Genomic DNA, 18,743 nt, shown 5'->3' with positions numbered 1-18,743 from the left:
TGGTGTATTCGTGATAACACCTGATGGTTTACACTAACAGTTCGGGTGTGGAAACCGTTCATGAGACCCGGCTGATGCAATAGATGTAAACAACATCAATCTATGGGTCAATCCACCGTACAAAGGCAGAGACCTATTTGGTGCAACACCATGTGACTTGTCCCACTGAAGCAAATTGGGGTGATTCTGGCCAGGCAACTTTATTGAACTTTATGTCAATCTCAGTGCTGAACGTCTAGCTTTTTCTACTACTACTACTGCGTGCAACTGACATGCTACAATGTTTAACCCCTAAAGAAGCACACAGGTTTTTTTTAAGGTTTTTTTTATGGTTTCCCCACTACATGAGTAATTATAACACTACATGAGTGATTATAAATATCTCTATCTAATGTGTGTCTCGTAGACTTGCATAGACTTGCTGCAGGACTCAGGTCATCATACTGTGGGTCACGTTATTTAATGGTGGATTGGAACCTGATTCTGTAGGGTGAATGAATTTATTACTCGGGTAGTTCAGAAATGGGGTGACCATAATAAAAATCCCAGACTGCTTCTTCAAGAGTCGAGTGTTAGATCTCCCCCCCACATCACTGTTAAATCCTCGGGACATGGCTCCTAAGCAGAATAGATCCACAAAAGGTTAGATCTCCAGCCTACTCAGTTTTAACATTTCAATTCTCAATTTCGTTACTAACACAAATGTAAATTTAAAATAGTTACTGATGCGTTTTGAGACAGTTATTACTCTTAATCGTAGCATGCTATCTTAGAGAGCGCTAAGTGGATAAAAATGTGGAAGCTACTGTCTTGGATTTCAAAATTTACACTTGTGCCTATAATGGAATAAAATGGATTTTTTTTTAATTGAGGGCTGGATACTTTCTTTTTGAGTTTCTTTAACCCCTTAAGGACCTCCACTATATATGTACGGCGGAAGTCCGGTCCCTAAACATGGCGCCCGCTTGCGCGTGCTGCGGGTGCCATAGCTGCAGGGTTTCTGCTATTTTAAATAGCAGAGACCCACGGCACATGTATGCGATCAGCCATAAAAAAAAAGTTAAAAAAAGTTTTTATATAAAAATAAAAATACTTAACCAATTAAAAAAACATCATGGTCATTGCCGCGTGTGAAAAATGCCCATACAATTAAAATATAACAATATTAATGGCATATGACAAAACGGGGAAAAAAATAAAAACTGCCAATTTGCATTTTTTGTCACTTCAACTACCCAACAATTTTCTTATAAAAGGTGATCAAAAAGTCGGACACACTTCAAATTGGTATCTCTGAAAAGGACAGATCGTCCCACAAAAATGAGCCCTCACACAGTCCCGTACATATAACTACAAAAAAGTTATAGGGGTCAGAATAATGTTATAAAAATATTATTATTTTTTTCTCAAAGGTTTAAAAAAAAAATCTCAGTATTAAAACGCAAGAAAAATTATACAAGTGTGGTATTGTTGTAACCGTACTGACCTAGAGAATGAAGATAATCGGTCAATTTTACCGCATAGTGTACAGTGTAACAAAAATAAAAAATAAAAACCTTTATCAGAATTGCGTTTTTTCCCAATTCTACCTCATTTGAATTTCTTCCTACTACATTGTATGCAACCGTAAATGGTGCCATTAGAAAGTACAACTTGTCCCGCAAAAAATAAGCCCTCATAAGGCTATGTGAATGGAAAAATAAAAAAGTTAGAACTATGGGAAGGCGGAGGGTGAAAAACTAAAACGCAAAAATGGAAAATCTCAGGGTCCTTAACCCTGGGTTCACACCTGAGCGTTTTACAGCGCGTTCCTACGCGCTGTAAAACGCTCAACAAGGAGAAACCAATGCTTCCCTATGGGAATGGTTCTCACCTGGGCGTTTTACAGCGCGTACGATCGCGCTGTAAAACGCCCGACGCTCAAAAAAGTTCTTGAGCTTCTTTGGGGCGTTATGTCGCGCGTTCCCGTACATAGACTTTCGGGAACGCGCGACAACGGGCGTTCGCTTGTCTCTGTATGCGCGATTGTAAACGCCGGTACAATTGCGCATACAGAGCGCTCCATCGCGAACGCTCAGGTGTGAACCCAGCGTAAGGGGTTAAGAACCAACCTATTTTTGACGTTCATTGACCAAATGATTTTCTTCATTCATTAAATGACACATAACTTTCTTATTTATGAGGGCTTGTTTTTGTGCGACAAGTTGTCGTTTTTTTTTTATAGAGATATGTATAATTAATTAAATCACTTTTACTTTTGGGAGGAAACGGAGGGAGAAGAACTGCAATTATACCATTATTTTTATTTCTTTATGGCATGAACTGGACAATATGCTAACTTCTTTCTATGGGTTGGTACAATAGTAATAACAAATGTATATAGTTTTGATATGCTTTAGCTGAATGCAAGCATGTTTTATTTGAAAAAGAAAAAAAAATTCTAGGAAACTTTTAGAATTATTTTTGCGGGAGGGTACTTATTTTTTTCAAGACCAGTTGACTAGATAGGGTTTTTAAAACATTTTGGGTTACATATAATTTTTGGTTTGACTTTTATTCATTTTTTTGTATTTGACTATATATAAAAACATTTTAATGATCACTTCCAGAATACTCCAAAACACTGTAATTAGGAAGCAATGGTACGTCTTTTTGCACAAAGGGGTTGCCCACTTCAACAATAGGTTTATTACATGGTTTTCTGCTCTAATCTGTTGCAGAAAACGGGAGGTAGTAGCCTGTAATTCCACAGCAGCAACACCACAGGGGAAGTGACGTACTACACAGTTCAAAGCAATGCGCTTTCTGTATAAGGGCTCATTTTGCCGTTCCCAATGCACAGGCAACATCCGTGCGGATTCCACAGATGGATCCAGACCCATTCAAATAGAACATATTCTATTTATTTTTTTTGCGGTGCAACGAAGAGAAACCCCATTGAAGCACTCCGTGGTGCTTTCGTGCCTCTCTTCCGCACCGCACCTATTTAACGGCCATGTGCATGAGGCCTAATACAGGAACCTACTGAGTCCTCCATAGTAATTGCTCTTTGTAGCAATTTTTCTGCTAATAATCAGGAGACAAATGGCGAGCTCAGTTCTATGTAGTTTGATATGCCTTAGGCCTCATGCACACGACCGTTTTTTTTTAAGGTCCGCAAAAACGGGGTCCGTAGGTCCGTGATCCGTGACCGTTTTTTCGTCCGTGGGTCTTCCTTGTTTTTTGGAGGATCCACGGACATGAAAAATGAAAAAAAAATCTAAGTCAAGTTTGCCATTGAAATGATAGGAAAAAACGGACACGGATCACGGACACGGATCACGGACACGGATGACAATCTTGTGTGCATCCGTGATTTTTCACGGACCCATTGACTTGAATGGGTCTGTGAACCGTTGGCCGTGAAAAAAATAGGACAGGTCATTTTTTTTTCACGGCCAGGAAACACGGATCACGGATGCGGCTGCCAAACGGTGCATTTTCCGATTTTTCCACGGACCCATTGAAAGTCAATGGGTCAGTGAAAAAAAACTGAAAACGGCACAACGGCCACGGATGCACACAACGGTCGTGTGCATGAGGCCTTAATAGCATATTTAAAAATGATGTTTTCCAAACCAGGCAACTCCTATAAAGAGGAGTGTCACTAAACACATAAAATTCACCAGATATTAGTAAATTAGAAATGAGAGTAATAACCAAAGTATGTGAACTATATCTTTTCAGAATCTAAGACACTAATACAAGGGTGGCCGCCAATGTGGCTACACTACCTGATGTCACTTGGCTTCTGATTTACTAATACATGATTATTTTAATTTGGTGGAAATTCTCTTTAACAGCAACTTACTTTAAGGGTACATTCACATGACCGTGTGTAATCCTTTCCGTTTTGCAGTCCGCAAATAATGGAACCGCGTGTCCGCATTTTGCGGACGAATGTCTTCTGTTTTTTAAGGTCCGCAAAAAACAGAAGGGAAAAAAAAAAGAAAAGAGAAAAAAAAAAGAATGAATTCATAGTTGTCAAAGAAATATGGAAACGGATCCGCAAAAAACGGATGTCATCCGCAATTTGCGGATTCATTGAATTGAATGGGGCTGTTGACCGATCTGTGCGGACAATAGTAGTGCAAGCTTCATATTTTTGAGGAGACACGGATGCGGACAACTTACTGAACGCTGTCCGCACATTTTATTCACCCATAGGAATGAATAGATCAGTATATATTCCGCAAAATGTGGATCGGAAGCGGTTAAAATTATACGGTCGTGTGAATGTACCCTTAGTGAACATTTTGTCAGGCTCAATGCATTGCTAAGGAACCAACCATCATGTTTCACCTCCTAAAAGGTGGCAACCTATAGCAGAGCAACAGTCCAGTAATGCAATATATTTTGCTGATAAAATAGTGAATTCCTCAGTTTTGTCTGTTTTATACACTGCCTGTCCAAAAAAAAGTCGCCACCAAAACAAAAAGGTCACGCACGCTAATATTTCATTGGACCGCCTTTAGCTTTGATTACGGCACGCATTCGCTGTGGCATTGTTTCGATAAGCTTCTGCAATGTCACAAGATTTATTTCCATCCAGTGTTGCATTCATTTTTCACAGAGATCTTGCATTGATGATGGTAGAGTCTGACTGCTGCGCAAAGCCTTCTCCAGCACATCCCAAAGATTCTTAATGGGAGTTAAGGTCTGGACTCTGTGGTGGCCAATCCATGTGTGAAAATGATGTCTCATGTTCCCTGAACCACTCTTTCACATTTTTAACCCGATGAATCCTGGCATTGTCATCTTGGAATATGTCCGTGCCATCAGGGAAGAAAAAATCCATTGCTGGAATAACCTGGTCATTCAGTATGTTCGGGTAGTCACCTGACCTCATTCTTGGAGCACATACTGTTGCTGAACCTAGACCTGACCAACTGCAGCAACCCCAGATCATAGCACTGCCCCCACAGGCTTGTACAGTAGGCACTAGGCATGATGGGTGCGTCACTTCAGCTGCCTCTCTTCTTACCCTGATGTGCCCATCACTCTGGAACAGGGTAAATCTTGACTCATCAGACCACATGACCTTCTTCCATTGCTCCAGAGTCCAATCTTTATGCTCCCGAGCAAATTGAAGCCTTTTTTTCTAGTTTGCCTCACTGATTAGTGGTTTTCTTACGGCTACACAGCTGTTCAGTCCCAAGCCCTTGAGTTCCCTTCACATTGTGCGTGTGGAAATGCTCTTAGTTTCCCTATTAAACATAGCCCTGAGTTCTACTGTTGTTTTTCTTTGATTTGATTTCACCAAACATTTAAGTGATCGCCGATCATTCAGGATTTTCTTCCGGCCACATTTCTTCCTCGAATACGATGGGTCCCCACTATCCTTCCAGTTTTTAATAATGCCTTGGACAGTTCTTAACCCAATTTTAGAAGTTTTTGTAATCTCCTTAGATGTTTTCTCTGCTTGATGCATGCCAATGATTTGACCCTTCTCAAACAGACTAACATCTTTTCCACGACCACGAGATGTGTCTTTCGTCATGGTTGTTTAAGAAATGAGAAGCAACTCATTGCACCAGGTGGGGTTAAATAACTTGTTGCCAGCTGAAACATAATCGCCCATGCAGTAATTATCCAATAGGAGGCTCATAACTATTTGCTTAGTTAAATCCAGATGGCGACTTTTTTTTTGGACAAGCAGTGTATAATTTAAAGGGTGTTTACAAGACTCTTACTGATGACCTTTCCTCTGACTAGGTTATCAGTATCTGATCTGTGGAGGTGCCAACCAGCTGAACCTGAAGAGAATCCAGCCATATCTTCTTCGTAAAAAATGTATCAGGCCAGAACTCCTCAGCAACTTGTCCACAATGCTGCTCCCTTTCTTGTTCTTGAACCTTTGTCTATGGTCTACTAGTGAACAAAAAAGTAGCAAAAAAGAAAGCTGTACTAGCTTTGTACCTGTATATGACCCCATGTTGATGAAGGAACATGAGAGCGGAGGTTACTTCTGCAGCATAAAATCGTGACCGAGGCTCATCAAATTTTCGTGAACGCTGGATCTGGAACATCAAGTCTCCACCATTTACATACTCCATAACGAAAAAGAGACGATCCTACAAGAAAAAAAATATATATTATTTCCATTTTTTTGCCTCTTGTTTTTACAGATAGTCTGAAACGTTTATGTTTTACACTTTTTTTTTATTTATTAAAAGGTTTAAAAACATATTAAAACATTCATATTCAATGTAACTCTCAACAAATCAAAAGCATTTACACTAAAAACAGATCCAGTAGTTCCCTGTCTACCAAGAAGTGCTCTTATTACAGAAATTAAAGGGATTATCCAACGAAAAGAATTACCATGCAATGTATAGAGCACTTTACATTACACCTGGAAACGTTTCTCCTCTTTGTCTGTCTCTCTGACTTCTGAATAATATCGTTGACACCTGCGCTGCTCAGTAAGCAGGAGAAGATGGAGGGCGCAAATGCCAAGTTTATGCTCAACAGCGCAGGCGTGAGAATAAAGCACTAGACGTGATGTCTAACGCTGTCAATCAAAAGAGAGACAGGAGTGTAGTGAGCACTAGGGGCTTGAAGTGCCACAGCCGGCCCCTCGGTGCTCCAAATTCCTAATTTAAATAAAAATAGTACTCCACATAACTCAGCAATGCTGCAAGCTACAGAGAAAAGTAATATATTCCTCAGCATGATCAACCCTACCAGGCAATACAACTAGTTTAATAGGGTTGATCCTGTTGACAGACTCTTTAACCCTATTGGCAACATAAGCCCAGTAGTATAACTTTTCACTTACACAGCAGTTCCATTTTATTTAGATAAACCTCAAAATGTAAAAATTGCCGTATATTAGCAAATCATAATGGAGAAACCAAAGTTTGACAATTCGGTGTGCAATTTTTATACTTTCATTGTAATGGATATTTTGGAAAAGTAACAACTTTATAAATAACTTGAAAACTGATGGTTAAACTGTAATTTTGCAAATAGCTTATTTAAAAGTGACAATATGGCTGCACTTCATGTAGTCAATTTTGCAAAAATAATGCCTAATTGCCCATACCTCTGAAAGTTAAATGAAACATTTAAAAAAAGCATTGACTTTTTCACAAATTTCTGATATATGGCAATGTTACAGTTTTGGTAGAAACCTTCTTAAATAGGTGAAATCCAATGTTGGACCATTTGCTAATGACTGCTGTGTCTATGTAGACAGTCCAACTATGTGTGAGTATGAGAAAATTATTACATACTGTACTAACAGCCTGTAATTTTTTATTTATTTTTACAAGTGGTGGGTGGATGGTTTTCTGGATATAATTTTTAAAGATACTCCATGTTTTCTACTTCCTGTCCTGGACCTTTAACTTTCTCTTTGTTTAGACTTTTAACACAGTAGACAGTCTCACTTAACTCTCTCAGTCAGACCATCACTGGGACCTGAGAACCGCCCCTGTAGTGACTCAATTAGGGCATCATACATCATACTCATCAATGCAACATTCTTCCGTGGGCATCTTTATCTAGGACTATCAAGAGAAAACTATTATCCCAACTCCACACCTACAATTATTATTAGGATTACCCTTCAGATAAGATTTCCCCCTGACAGCAGCAGTAATTTGACAATGGATTATCTACAGTATATAGGAGCTTTCTCTCTCTGTGCTGACTGCTACAAAAGGACAATGTTTTTATTTAATTTTCAATGGCATAGTAGTCCCACAATGAAATAGAAAAACTGTAAAAATGTATAAAAAAATAGTTTTCTATAAATGTCGAGTTTAAAAAACACTCCTTACTGAATGGTGTCCCTTTGAGTGTTTCTTGGTACTGAACAGGTCATAGGAACCTCTTTATATCTCCAGGAACCTACAAATAATTGTGAGGCATAAAACCCATTACCTTAGTCCCTCAGTGTGCCCTAATAGACAGTAGAAATGTATGGGTGTCATGCAGGGGCGTAGCCATAGGGGGTGCAGAGGTACCAGTCGCTACTGGCCCCAGGAGCCTGAGGGGGCCCAAGGACCCTTGTGGCACATAAGAAGAAACCAGTATTATTGAAAGTGCTGGTCAAGTTATACCTCTGGCTGGAGGGAAGCGGTTATGTCAAAAATTTGGCATTGGTAGGGGTGCTGTTTCAATTTTTGTCTTGGGCAGCATGAGGGCGATGTGCTTCCCTGCCCTGGCCACAAAGCACTGAGAGAAGGGGGATCCAAGCTGAACTCTTGCACCAGGGCCCGAGAGCTTTTAGCTACGCCCCTGGTGTCATGTACATGGGTGTCACATACATAGTACAAGACAGTAAGTTGGTCAGGCATTGGTGACAAGAAGTATTGTCATCAGGAAGAAGGACAAAAAAGTTCCTCACATGAACTGCTAACTTGGTTGAGTTTTCCTTTAAAGGGAATGTGTCATAAAAATTAACCTATTGTTTAAATGACGTTTTTAGATTAAACATGTTTACAGAATTTTTAGAGATGTTATATTTAATTTTTCATGTCACTATAATATATATATATATATATATATATACGTATATTAAATCTGGAAGTTTTACCACTGGCCACTAGGGCAAATATTAGGCAACACTTCTTGCTTTGTTCAGATCACTTTTCAGCAGAAATCTGATTACCACAGGCAGGATTCCAAAAGCAGATATCCCCTATATACACAGGATCCACCATAGACAATAGTTGATAGTCACAGCTTATTTACTTCCCCTCCCTGTACAATGACCTCTGCACAAGTCACAAGAAAACTCTCCCTTAGAAGTCAAAGGACCCCTCTAGACTATTGTGTGTATGGCCCATGGTGGCTGCTGTAAAGCATATCTCTAAATGCTGTCAAGAACAGCTCGGCAATATAGCCGCCCACCATAATCATGTTCGGGACATAGAATAAAAAATATACAATCAGAAAATAAAAACAGATTCGATAAAAATAATATGGGTCACTATCTGGTTTTAACCAGCAGAAATAATTTATAGGTGACACATTCCCTTTGACTCAACATCCGCACTAAGCTGAGTCTACACTTGTCATCTACAAAATCTCCTGAATCATACAGGAACGCTGATACGGTGCTACAGCAGGATATGAAAAACTCTATGATGGGAAATGTGGAGTGGCAAGAAAAATCTCAGATGATCTGCAACTCACAAATGTACAGTATATTTATTCTCCCAAGACTGGAGTGCACTTCATAAGTAAACACATGGAAGAAGCAGTTCAAAGCTGACAACTGTTCCCATGCTTTAGCAGACTTGCGCAATTACATAAAATACCAAGCCATGCCAACACCATGAAGGAATAACAGCTCAAAGAAAACAACACTTAGCTCCCTGGCTAGATTTGCACAATCTTGGCAAGATACAAGATCACATGCTTTAGTCATAGTCGTTTATAATGTGTCTTGAGTTCCAGTTTTATCCTATGTACGTCCCATAAGGGCCACACACATTTAAATTGAGACTTCAACCTAGGGTGACCCTAAACTAATATATAAGAGAATTACATAAGTAGCAGCTCTGCAATACACAGGACAATAATCCCTCCCATGAGCAACTTCTAACGCCTACCAATCAGATTACAACTCTAATTTTTAAAGGCTAGTCATGAAAATTATCAGCACACCAAGTGAATAGGTATGATTCCAGTAATGGGTTGTAGTAGGTGCTGTTTAAGCAATTCTGTAAATGGACACCTCTTTAGAAAGTGGTATTTTTTCATTAATAGCTAAAAATTTGTTTTAGAATTTTTGGGCTGATTTTCTTTTACTTTTACAGAACTGTACCTATTGTAAATTAAATTCAAAATCTCGCCCTTCTGTAGCAGTCAGCCCAGAAAGATAAAACTGCTATATAGATAGGGGTTGCATTTTTAGTTCACTGCTGCTGTGAGGGAATGATGACATCTGTTAGTATAGTAGTATGTGTAGAATTAGGATAACAGTATGACAGCTCCATTCTTCTTTTAATAGCCTATATAAGATGCCCATGGAAGAGCACTGGATTAATTAGTGAAATGTGTGATGTTCTAATTGAGTCACTTCTCTGGGGGTGTGAAGTTAGAATGTCTGTTGTGCTAAAAGTCCAAACAGAGAGGAAATTAAAAAGCCAGGATGGGAAATAGAAGACATGGCGTGACCCTTAAGCATTATATCCAAAATACAATCCACCAGTTTTTTTTTTTGTAACAAACAATATATTAAATGAACAGCCTATAAAAAAATATATATATACCGGTAGATTATGCAGGCAAATAATTTGATGGTAATGTTGTGTTTAATGAAATTTCCCCCAAAAACTTAAAAATGGTCTTATATTGGGAAATCAGACGGAAAAGCAGTGGTCAAAGTTTGGTTCTTAGTTTATCCTTTCAGGGATATATCCACCTTACTGTTTTATCGCTGCAGCCATTTTTGAAGTGGAAATGCAGCCGTATTGGTTGTCACCTTTTGGATTAACGTCTTGATAGATTTTCACTTTCACAAAAATGGCGACTGCAACAAAGGATAAGGATGGTGCTTTCAGTTATTTACTGCTCAATATTTACTTTTTTAATATAGAAGGGTTGGTTCATCAAAGGTGATTTCTGGCAGCTGTATAATTGCTAAAACAACAAAAAACACATACCCAAGTGTTAAATCCCTACATGATCCAACACCAATGGACTGCTGCTCCCCCCTTGGCAATGACGTGAACCAATCACTGCCAAGTAGTCACATGTTGAACATACTGAGGAGCTATTGGCTGCAGCATTGATGTACCTGTATGACTGGCATGTCTTCAATGCTGTGCCATAAAGCAGGACTCAGGGGAAAAAAATTGACCATCTGTGTTGGATTGGCTGGGATATACTGCCTGCAGGAGGATTCAGCAGCTGGGGGGAAAAAAATACTGGCCATACAATATATATACAGTGGATAGAAAAAGTCTACACACCCCTGTTAAAATGTCAGGTTTCTGTCATCTCAGAACTTTTTCCACCTTTAATGTGACCTATAAACTGTACCACTCAATTAAAAAACAAACTGAAATCTTTTAGGTGGGGGGAAGAAAACAAAAAAACTAAAATAATGTGGTTGCGTAAGTGTGCACTCCCTCTTATAACTGGGGATGTAGCTGTGTTCAGAATTAAGCAATTACATTCAAAATCATGTTAAATAGGAGTCAGCAATTTAAGAAAGGCAATTACATGAGCAATTCACGTAACAGGTGACATAAAACAAATACGTCTCTTGGGTTTACACATGGTACATAGCACAATAAGCAATGCATGTTTGGTTGAATAAATAGAAACATATCGATCTGACATACATAAGATCAGAGGGAAATACTATATCTAATGTCCGGTGAATGAGGAGAAGCCAGCCAGGGTTCCCAAACCTTCTCAAAGGCAGCAAATGTATCAGTGCGAATAGCCGAAAGCTTTTCAAATATTAATATTTTATTGACCCTGTCCATGACAGCTTGGAAGGATAATGAGTCTGAGCGCCATTTAAAGGCAATGTGAATCCTCGCTGCCAGAAGGATGAATTGGGCAAGTTTGAATCTAGCGTAAGGAAGTTTGTGAGGTTTGTTACCTAATAGACAGAAGGGCACTGTCTTGGGGCAGCTACAGTCTAAGACTGAGGAAATCAGATGAGTCACCCTGTCCCAGAATCTTTTCACTATATGACATGCCCACCACGTATGAATCATAGAACCCACCTCGCCGCAGCCTCTAAAACATAATGAGAAGACTTCTGGGTATATACAGTGTAGGCGTGCAGGAACCATGTAAGTCCTATGAAGCACTTTTATGGAGGTCTCGGCTAATGTGACTTGCCACCAACCCTTCGTAAGAGTTATGGAACATTCTGACCATTTGGAGGGTGTAAGTTCCCAACCCAGATCTGCCTCCCAAGCTCTCAGGTAAGGCATTTTGTGATCTGGAGGAACTGAGTTGAGTGCCCCATACATTCTGGATAGTAACCCTTGTCTATATAGCGAGAAGTTAATTGAACGTTCAAACGGCGTAAGCTCTACAGGTCGATCAGAGGGAAGAATCGGTCTAAAAAAGGAAAAAATCTGGTTCATGGTGAGGTATTCTCTAATGGGAGGAGAGAATCTCTCTTTAAAATCCGTAATGGAAATCAGTTTGCCTTTAGACAGGAACTTAAGCAATGAACACAAATTATTGCTCGCCCACCAATCCAGAGTGTGAGATTGAGTACCCAGTAGGAAAGCTGGGTTTCCCAATAGGTATTCTAGTGGTGAGGGCTTGTTCTGCAATGCGAACTTAAATCTGACCGACCTCCAAAGCAGTATTGAGTAGTATGACAATATGGAGGTGGTGCGTAAAGCCTGAGGGACGGGTGAGGTTGACCATATCAGTGCCTTCCATGTGAAGGGTTTAAAACTGTTAAGTTCCAGCCCAATCCAGAGAGGATGCACGCGTGGATCAAGAAGCGTCAAAAACATCTGGGCCAGTCTCGCTGCTCTATAATATTTTACAAAATCAGGTACAGATAAGCCCCCTTGGGATCTGTGTCTACATATTGTTACACTAGATATGCAGTGACGCTTGTTTGCCCAAATAAACCTCAGCACATCTCTCTGCAAGGATCTCAGATCTCCTATAGGGACTGGTATTGGTAGGGTCCTAAATAGATATAGGAGCCTAGGGAGAATCATCATTTTAATAATGTGTATTCTGCCTATCCAAGAGGTCTGTAAGGTCTGCCATGACGTCAAATCCTGTCGGATCTTGCGGTAAATAGGTAGGTAATTTAACTTGTAAACTGAGTGTAGGCTGTTCGGCATCTGGACCCCTAGATAAGAGATGTGCTGAGGTCTGTACTGGAAGGGAAAACTGTTCAGCAGTGCCGATTTAGTGGAGGTAGGTGTGTTGCATAAAAGTAGTTCAGATTTGGCATGGTTGATTGCTAGGCCAGAGGCTTTAGTGAAAGTGTCTAGGAGCTTTAGAAGGGAGGGAAAAGAAACAATGGGGTTAGTGATAGGTAATAGCAGATTGTCTGCAAACAGGCTCAACTTGCATTCTGATCCCCCAATTGAGTATCCCGTTATATCAGGGTGGGCTCTAATATGAGTAGCCAGGGGCTCCATGGCTAAGGCAAATAAAGCTGGGGAGAGAGGGCAGCCTTGCCTAGTGCCTCTTTCAATGGGTATAGGGAAGGGTTTCGTGGTGGGGAGTTTAAGGAAGGCCTCTGGATTAGAATAGAGGGTTTGGATAGCTGCTAGGAAAGGGCCATTAATACCCATCTTTGAGAGTACCTTATAGAGATAGGTCCAGGTGACAGTATCAAAGGCCTTTTCAATGTCAAGGGCTAGGAGTGCTAGCGGGGCTTTCAATTTGTTAGAGGAATGTATGACATTTAAAATCTTCATGGTCTGACCATGACGACACAACATGTCTAGAATAGGACATGTATGGTAGAAGAGAGGTGGAAGCCAGAATCATGTCAATACGTGTATAGGTCTGGTGAGCTGGTGAGAAATACGTATATCCCCTTTGCGGGCCATTGTGTTCCCTCCACGTGTCAGCTATAGCCAATGATTGCATAACCTGATTGATCAGTTTCGCCTGAGTTGCCGGGCGTGGTGTTGTAGGGGGAACAGTCTAAAACTGGATGGACCGTAAAATTAAAGTCCCCACACCATATTAATTTCTGAAACGTGAGTTTCTCAATTACTTTACTGACAGATTCAAAAAATTGGATGGGGTTATCTGTGGGCGCATATGAGTTGACAATGCAGAGAGCTTCCTCTTGGTGGGTCCCAACCAAAATCACATACCTCCCGTTAGGGTCAATACATGTCTGAGTTATAGTATATGAAAAGGAGTTTCTTAACAACGTTACAACCCCTCTACACTTTGATGTAAAAGTGGAGGAATGGAAGCTAGAGTATTGTGGGTGGAAATACTTTGGGTGCGACGTTGGTGTGAAATGCGTCTCTTGGAGACAGATGACGTCAGGCGTGTGTTTGAGATAAATTGCAAAGGCGGCTTTTATTTTCCTAGGGGAATTGAAACCCCTTACATTATGAGTTAGTAGCTTACACATCTTAGCAATATGATGACAGTCTCCCTATGGTGGTGCCGCCATCTGTCGCCTACACCCCGAAGCACCTCCACCCTGGCCCTCCCCCTCACCCCCATACATACATTGACCATCGTAGCAGTGTTCCCCAAGAGCACAACATCAATACAATGGAACATCATAACAGCCTGAGTGAACAGGCAACATAAAGTGGGACTACAAAGCCCCAACCTATGAATAAAAAATGGCGGGAAATAGGAAAGAGGATACAGCCTAGTAACGGCTAGCAACCCTCTCTCACAACATCCCATATCAGGGACAACATGAAAGTTCGCAAGATCGAGGCCCTATAATAATAAAACTGGCCCGATGCATAGGTTATGGGGATGAAACAAGAGACCCCGAAGTAGTCCTGTGCAGACAAACATTACTGTTACCGCTCTCTAGGTGAGGATAAACGGAAAGTCAAGTGTTCCTCAGCCTGGTCGGGCCACCGGAGGCTGGTGGAACTGTTGTCCAGACCCTTGCTGGCCTCTGTGGTTTCGGCGACACTGACAGTAAGTCATGATGGTCGTACTGGATCCCAGCCCGCTTCAGTGCTTCCAGGCCCTCTGCCACAGAACGGATAGTGTGAGGGCGCGGGTTCAGTTGAAAAGATAAGTTGAAGGGAAATCCCCACCGGTATCTGATGTTAGCCTTCTGCAAGGCCCGCGTGACCGGCCTCATTTCTCTGCGCCTACGGAGTGTGGAAGGCGCTAGGTCAGCATAGAGGTGGACTGACTGCGGGAGTCCAGGTAGGTCTGGATTGTCCCTTGTTGCAGGAAGGACCTTGTCCCTTGTATCAGGATGGTGGAACTTCAGGATTACATCCCTGGGAGATCTGGAATCCGAGGCTTCCCCAAAGACCTGTGGACACGGTCCATTTTCAGGAAATGTGGTTCCGATTGAGGGAGCAGGGTAGCGAATAAAGCAGACAGAGTGGATTGTAGACCAGTAAACGATTCTGGTAGACCTCTAACTCTTAGGTTACCCCTCCGGGACCTGTTCTCGAGATCTTCAATTTTAAGTTCCAACTCTGCTAGTTGATTGTCATGGGAGTCAATGTCCTCCCGGTCGCGGCCCAAAGCGTCAGACAAATCGTCTGTTCTCGTCTCCAAGTCTGAGACTCTGTTACCGAGGTCTTGTATCTGGCGTGTAAAGTCTGAGACAGATAGTGCCGCAATGTTCTTGTACAAGTCGTCCGTACCTACCCGACTATCTGTTGTTTCTTGGGGCGGATCACCGCCATCCGACGAAGCTGGGCTGGCGGGAGTAGCTGGCGCGTCCGCCATGACAGTCTGCCTGGTCTGTTGGAAGATCTCCGGCAAGGTCTGCGACGGGACTGGGGTGTCCGGAATTCTAGTTTTCCCCTTAGTGCGGGTCATCTTCGAGGACCCCTGCATCAAATTTCAGGCGTAATGGAGCCCAGTAATAGGCGCTAAAGGTAGGGTAATCTCGATGTGTGGAGTGGAGCTCACTGAAGCATGACTTCCTCGTGAGCCGCGCGCATGCGCCCCCCCCCCCCCTGCCATCATTTAAAGTGCCTCTGATTAACCCCAAATAAAGTTCAGCTGCTCTAGTTGGTCTTTCCTGAAATTTTCTTAGTTGCATCCCACAGCAAAAGCCATGGTCCACTGAGAGCTTCCAAAGCATCCAAGGGATCTCATTGTTAAAAGGTAGCAGTCAGGAGAAGGGTACAAAATAATTTCCAAGTCATTAGCTATACCATGGAACACAGTGAAGACAGTCATCATCAAGTGGAGAAAATATGGCACATCAGTGACATTACCAAGAACTGGACATCCCTCCAAAATTGATGAAAAGAAGAGAAGAAAACTGGTCTGGGAGGCTACCAAGAGGCCTACAGCAACATTAAAGGAGCTGCAGGAATATCTGGCAAGTACTGGCTGTGTGGTACATGTGACAACAATCTCCCGTATTCTTCATATGTCTGGGCTATGGGGTAGAGTGGCAAGACGAAAGCCTTTTCTTACGAAGAAAAACATCCAAGCCAGGCTACATGTTGCAAAAACACTTCTGAAGTCTCCCAAAAGCATGTGGGAAAAGTTGTTATGGTCTGATGAAACCAAGGTTGAACTTTTTGGCCATAATTTCAAAAGATATGTTTGGCGCAAAAACAACACTGCACATCACCAAAAGAACACCATACCCACAGTGAAGCATGGTGGTGGCAGCATCATGCTTTGGGGCTGTTTTTATTCAGCTGGAACTGGGGCTTTAGTTAAGCTAGAGGGAATTATGAACAGTTCTAAATACCAGTCAATATTGGCACAAAACCTTCAGGCTTCTGCTAGAAAGCTGAACATGAAGAGGAACTTCATCTTTCAGCATGACAACGATCCAAAGCATACATCCAAATCAACAGAGGAATGGCTTCACCAGAAGAAGATTAAAGTTTTGGAATGGCCCAGCCAGAGCCCAGACCTAAATCTGATTAAAAATCTGTGGGGTGATCTGAAGAGGGCTGTGCACAGGAGATGCCCTCGCAATCTGACAAATTTGGAGTGTTTTTGCAAAGAAGAGTGGGCAAATCTTTCCAAGTCAAAATGTGCCATGCTGATTGACTCATACCCAAAAAGACTAAGTGCTGTAATAAAATCAAAAGGTGCTTCAACAAAGTATTAGTTTAAGGGTGTGCACACTTATGCAACCGTATTATTTAGTTTTTATATTTTTTCTTTCCTCTACCTAAAAGATTTCAGTTTGTTTTTCAATTGAGTGGTACAGTTTATAGGTCACATTAAAGGTGGAAAAAGTTCTAGAATTATTTATCTTTGTCTCATTTTTTTTATATCACAGAAACCTGACATTGTAACAGGGGTGTGTAGACTTTTTATATCGACCGTAATAGATAGGCATGAAGAGTTAATTTTTTAAGCTGTACAAACCCTTTAAAAAACAAAGAATAATTTTGAGTAACACTTTTTTTTTAGGTCAATTAAAGACCAGTTTTTAATAAGCAATGGCTATCTTCAGGACAGGCCATCAACAGCTGCTCAACAGGGGTGTCAGACCAACGCTTATCAGGATAGATCATCACTCAGTAAAGGCTGGGCATCACCTTTAAAGCTAGGGCTCCAAGACAACATCCGATCACAATAAAATTGAGGCATTAATGTGATGCAACTAGAAGAAGTTGCACTAGAATTCCGACCATGTTGCACCAGTAGCTTTTTCACTTGTAGGGAACAAAGGTTCCACAGGAGACATGATAAATCCACTATTTTGCTTCAACTTACGGGGGAACGCAGTGTTGCCATGGAGTTGTAGCATTAGAGGGTTAAAACTGGTCATACTATATCTGGCCCCAAATTTAAAGGGTCTTTCCAAGAGAGCACAGTTCTATACAAAGTCTAGTGGCCACTCCTGGTACTGCACATCTTGCAAGTGAATGGTAGGCTGCAATGCCACCACAGAGCTGTGCCTGATAATTAAAGGGACACAGTGCTCGCCACAATCCCTTTCAGTGAGCTGATTGTGAAGGTGCCGGTCATCAGACTCCCACACTGGTTTGATACTGATGGCCTATTGTAATGATAGACCATAAATATCAAAGTCCTGAAAGACCTCTTCAATTTTGGTTTAATAATCAGTAGTATAGAAGTTAACGTTGGCATAGTAAAGATATTTCCCACCACGTCTATTGGCTGGCCATAAAAAGTGCATTGGTCAGCTGGGGGAGATATATGAGCAATATGAGTATGCCCCTGCCAAGGCTAAAGGAGTTTGATATCTGTCCGCAGTCCTATTATAAGTAGCACAATGACACCTATCTGTCCACATAATAACTGGCTGTAATGACAGCTCTAAATTATTAGGTATAATGGATTGTATTGTTACTATATGTACTTATTACTACAAGCATAAAGCAAACTCATCTCTTCATCCTGAGTCTAAACATTGGTGGTTTCAAACGGATTTCCATTGTTTCTGAATGAACGCCAGAGTAGCCAGGTCTACTACTGTATCAGTCAACCGGAATGCTACACCCCGGGCACATTTCTAACGACTTCACCTTTTGTCCCTAGTGGTTTGTTTTACCTGCTCAACAAAGGAGGCCTTTGGCTGAACCCAATATCCTCTCCATACATGGATTACCACTCATCGTCGAATGCTCTCCTGCTTATAAATTATGATTTATACTGGTTTATCTCCCATTATTCAGGTAGCGCCAACCTAGTTATAATCCCCCATAATACAGTGAGTTTTATAATCTAATATTACGGCTGTATCATGGCTCTGTACAAGTCCCAAGTCATACAGAGCCACAATATGACACGGATACAAGTCTATAGGGACATAAGGTATGTACCCTAGGCCTCCGATTTCATTTTCTTTCTGCCTGATTTTGAAATTTGATGGCAATACGGAACATATGTGCCACAAGGCACAATATGGTGGCACACATATTTAATACTAAGAAGCTGTGGGTATTCCATATGCCACCATAAAAGCTTCATCCATAGGCTTATCATGTGAATGAGGCGTTGTTTGACATTACTATAGTCTGATATTACTATGGTCTTTAACAGGTTTGCTCATGTACATCTTCTCCTGACCCATGTTCACCATGTAAACCAGTCACTCTGGTTGGTTTCCATCCTGTATGTAG

At 41.2% G+C, this 18,743-nt stretch overlaps 1 protein-coding gene across 2 annotated transcripts in view; it reads right to left on the bottom strand.

Annotated features, from left to right (window-relative positions):
- PRKCE (protein kinase C epsilon) overlaps window positions 1-18,743 on the bottom strand; it is a 413,449-nt gene that overhangs the window by 66,496 nt on the left and 328,210 nt on the right. For both annotated transcript variants that reach the window (XM_044290816.1, XM_044290817.1), the window contains exon 12: window positions 5,959-6,113. In XM_044290816.1, coding sequence (XP_044146751.1) covers window positions 5,959-6,113 — 155 coding nt within the window. The remainder of the gene's footprint in view (window positions 1-5,958; window positions 6,114-18,743) is intronic.

Source organism: Bufo gargarizans, chromosome 4 (assembly GCF_014858855.1).
Source record: "Bufo gargarizans isolate SCDJY-AF-19 chromosome 4, ASM1485885v1, whole genome shotgun sequence".
Taxonomy (NCBI): Eukaryota; Metazoa; Chordata; class Amphibia; order Anura; family Bufonidae; genus Bufo; species Bufo gargarizans.
The sequence above is the reverse complement of the archived record's forward strand: the minus strand, read 5'-3'. Positions and strand labels throughout refer to the sequence as shown.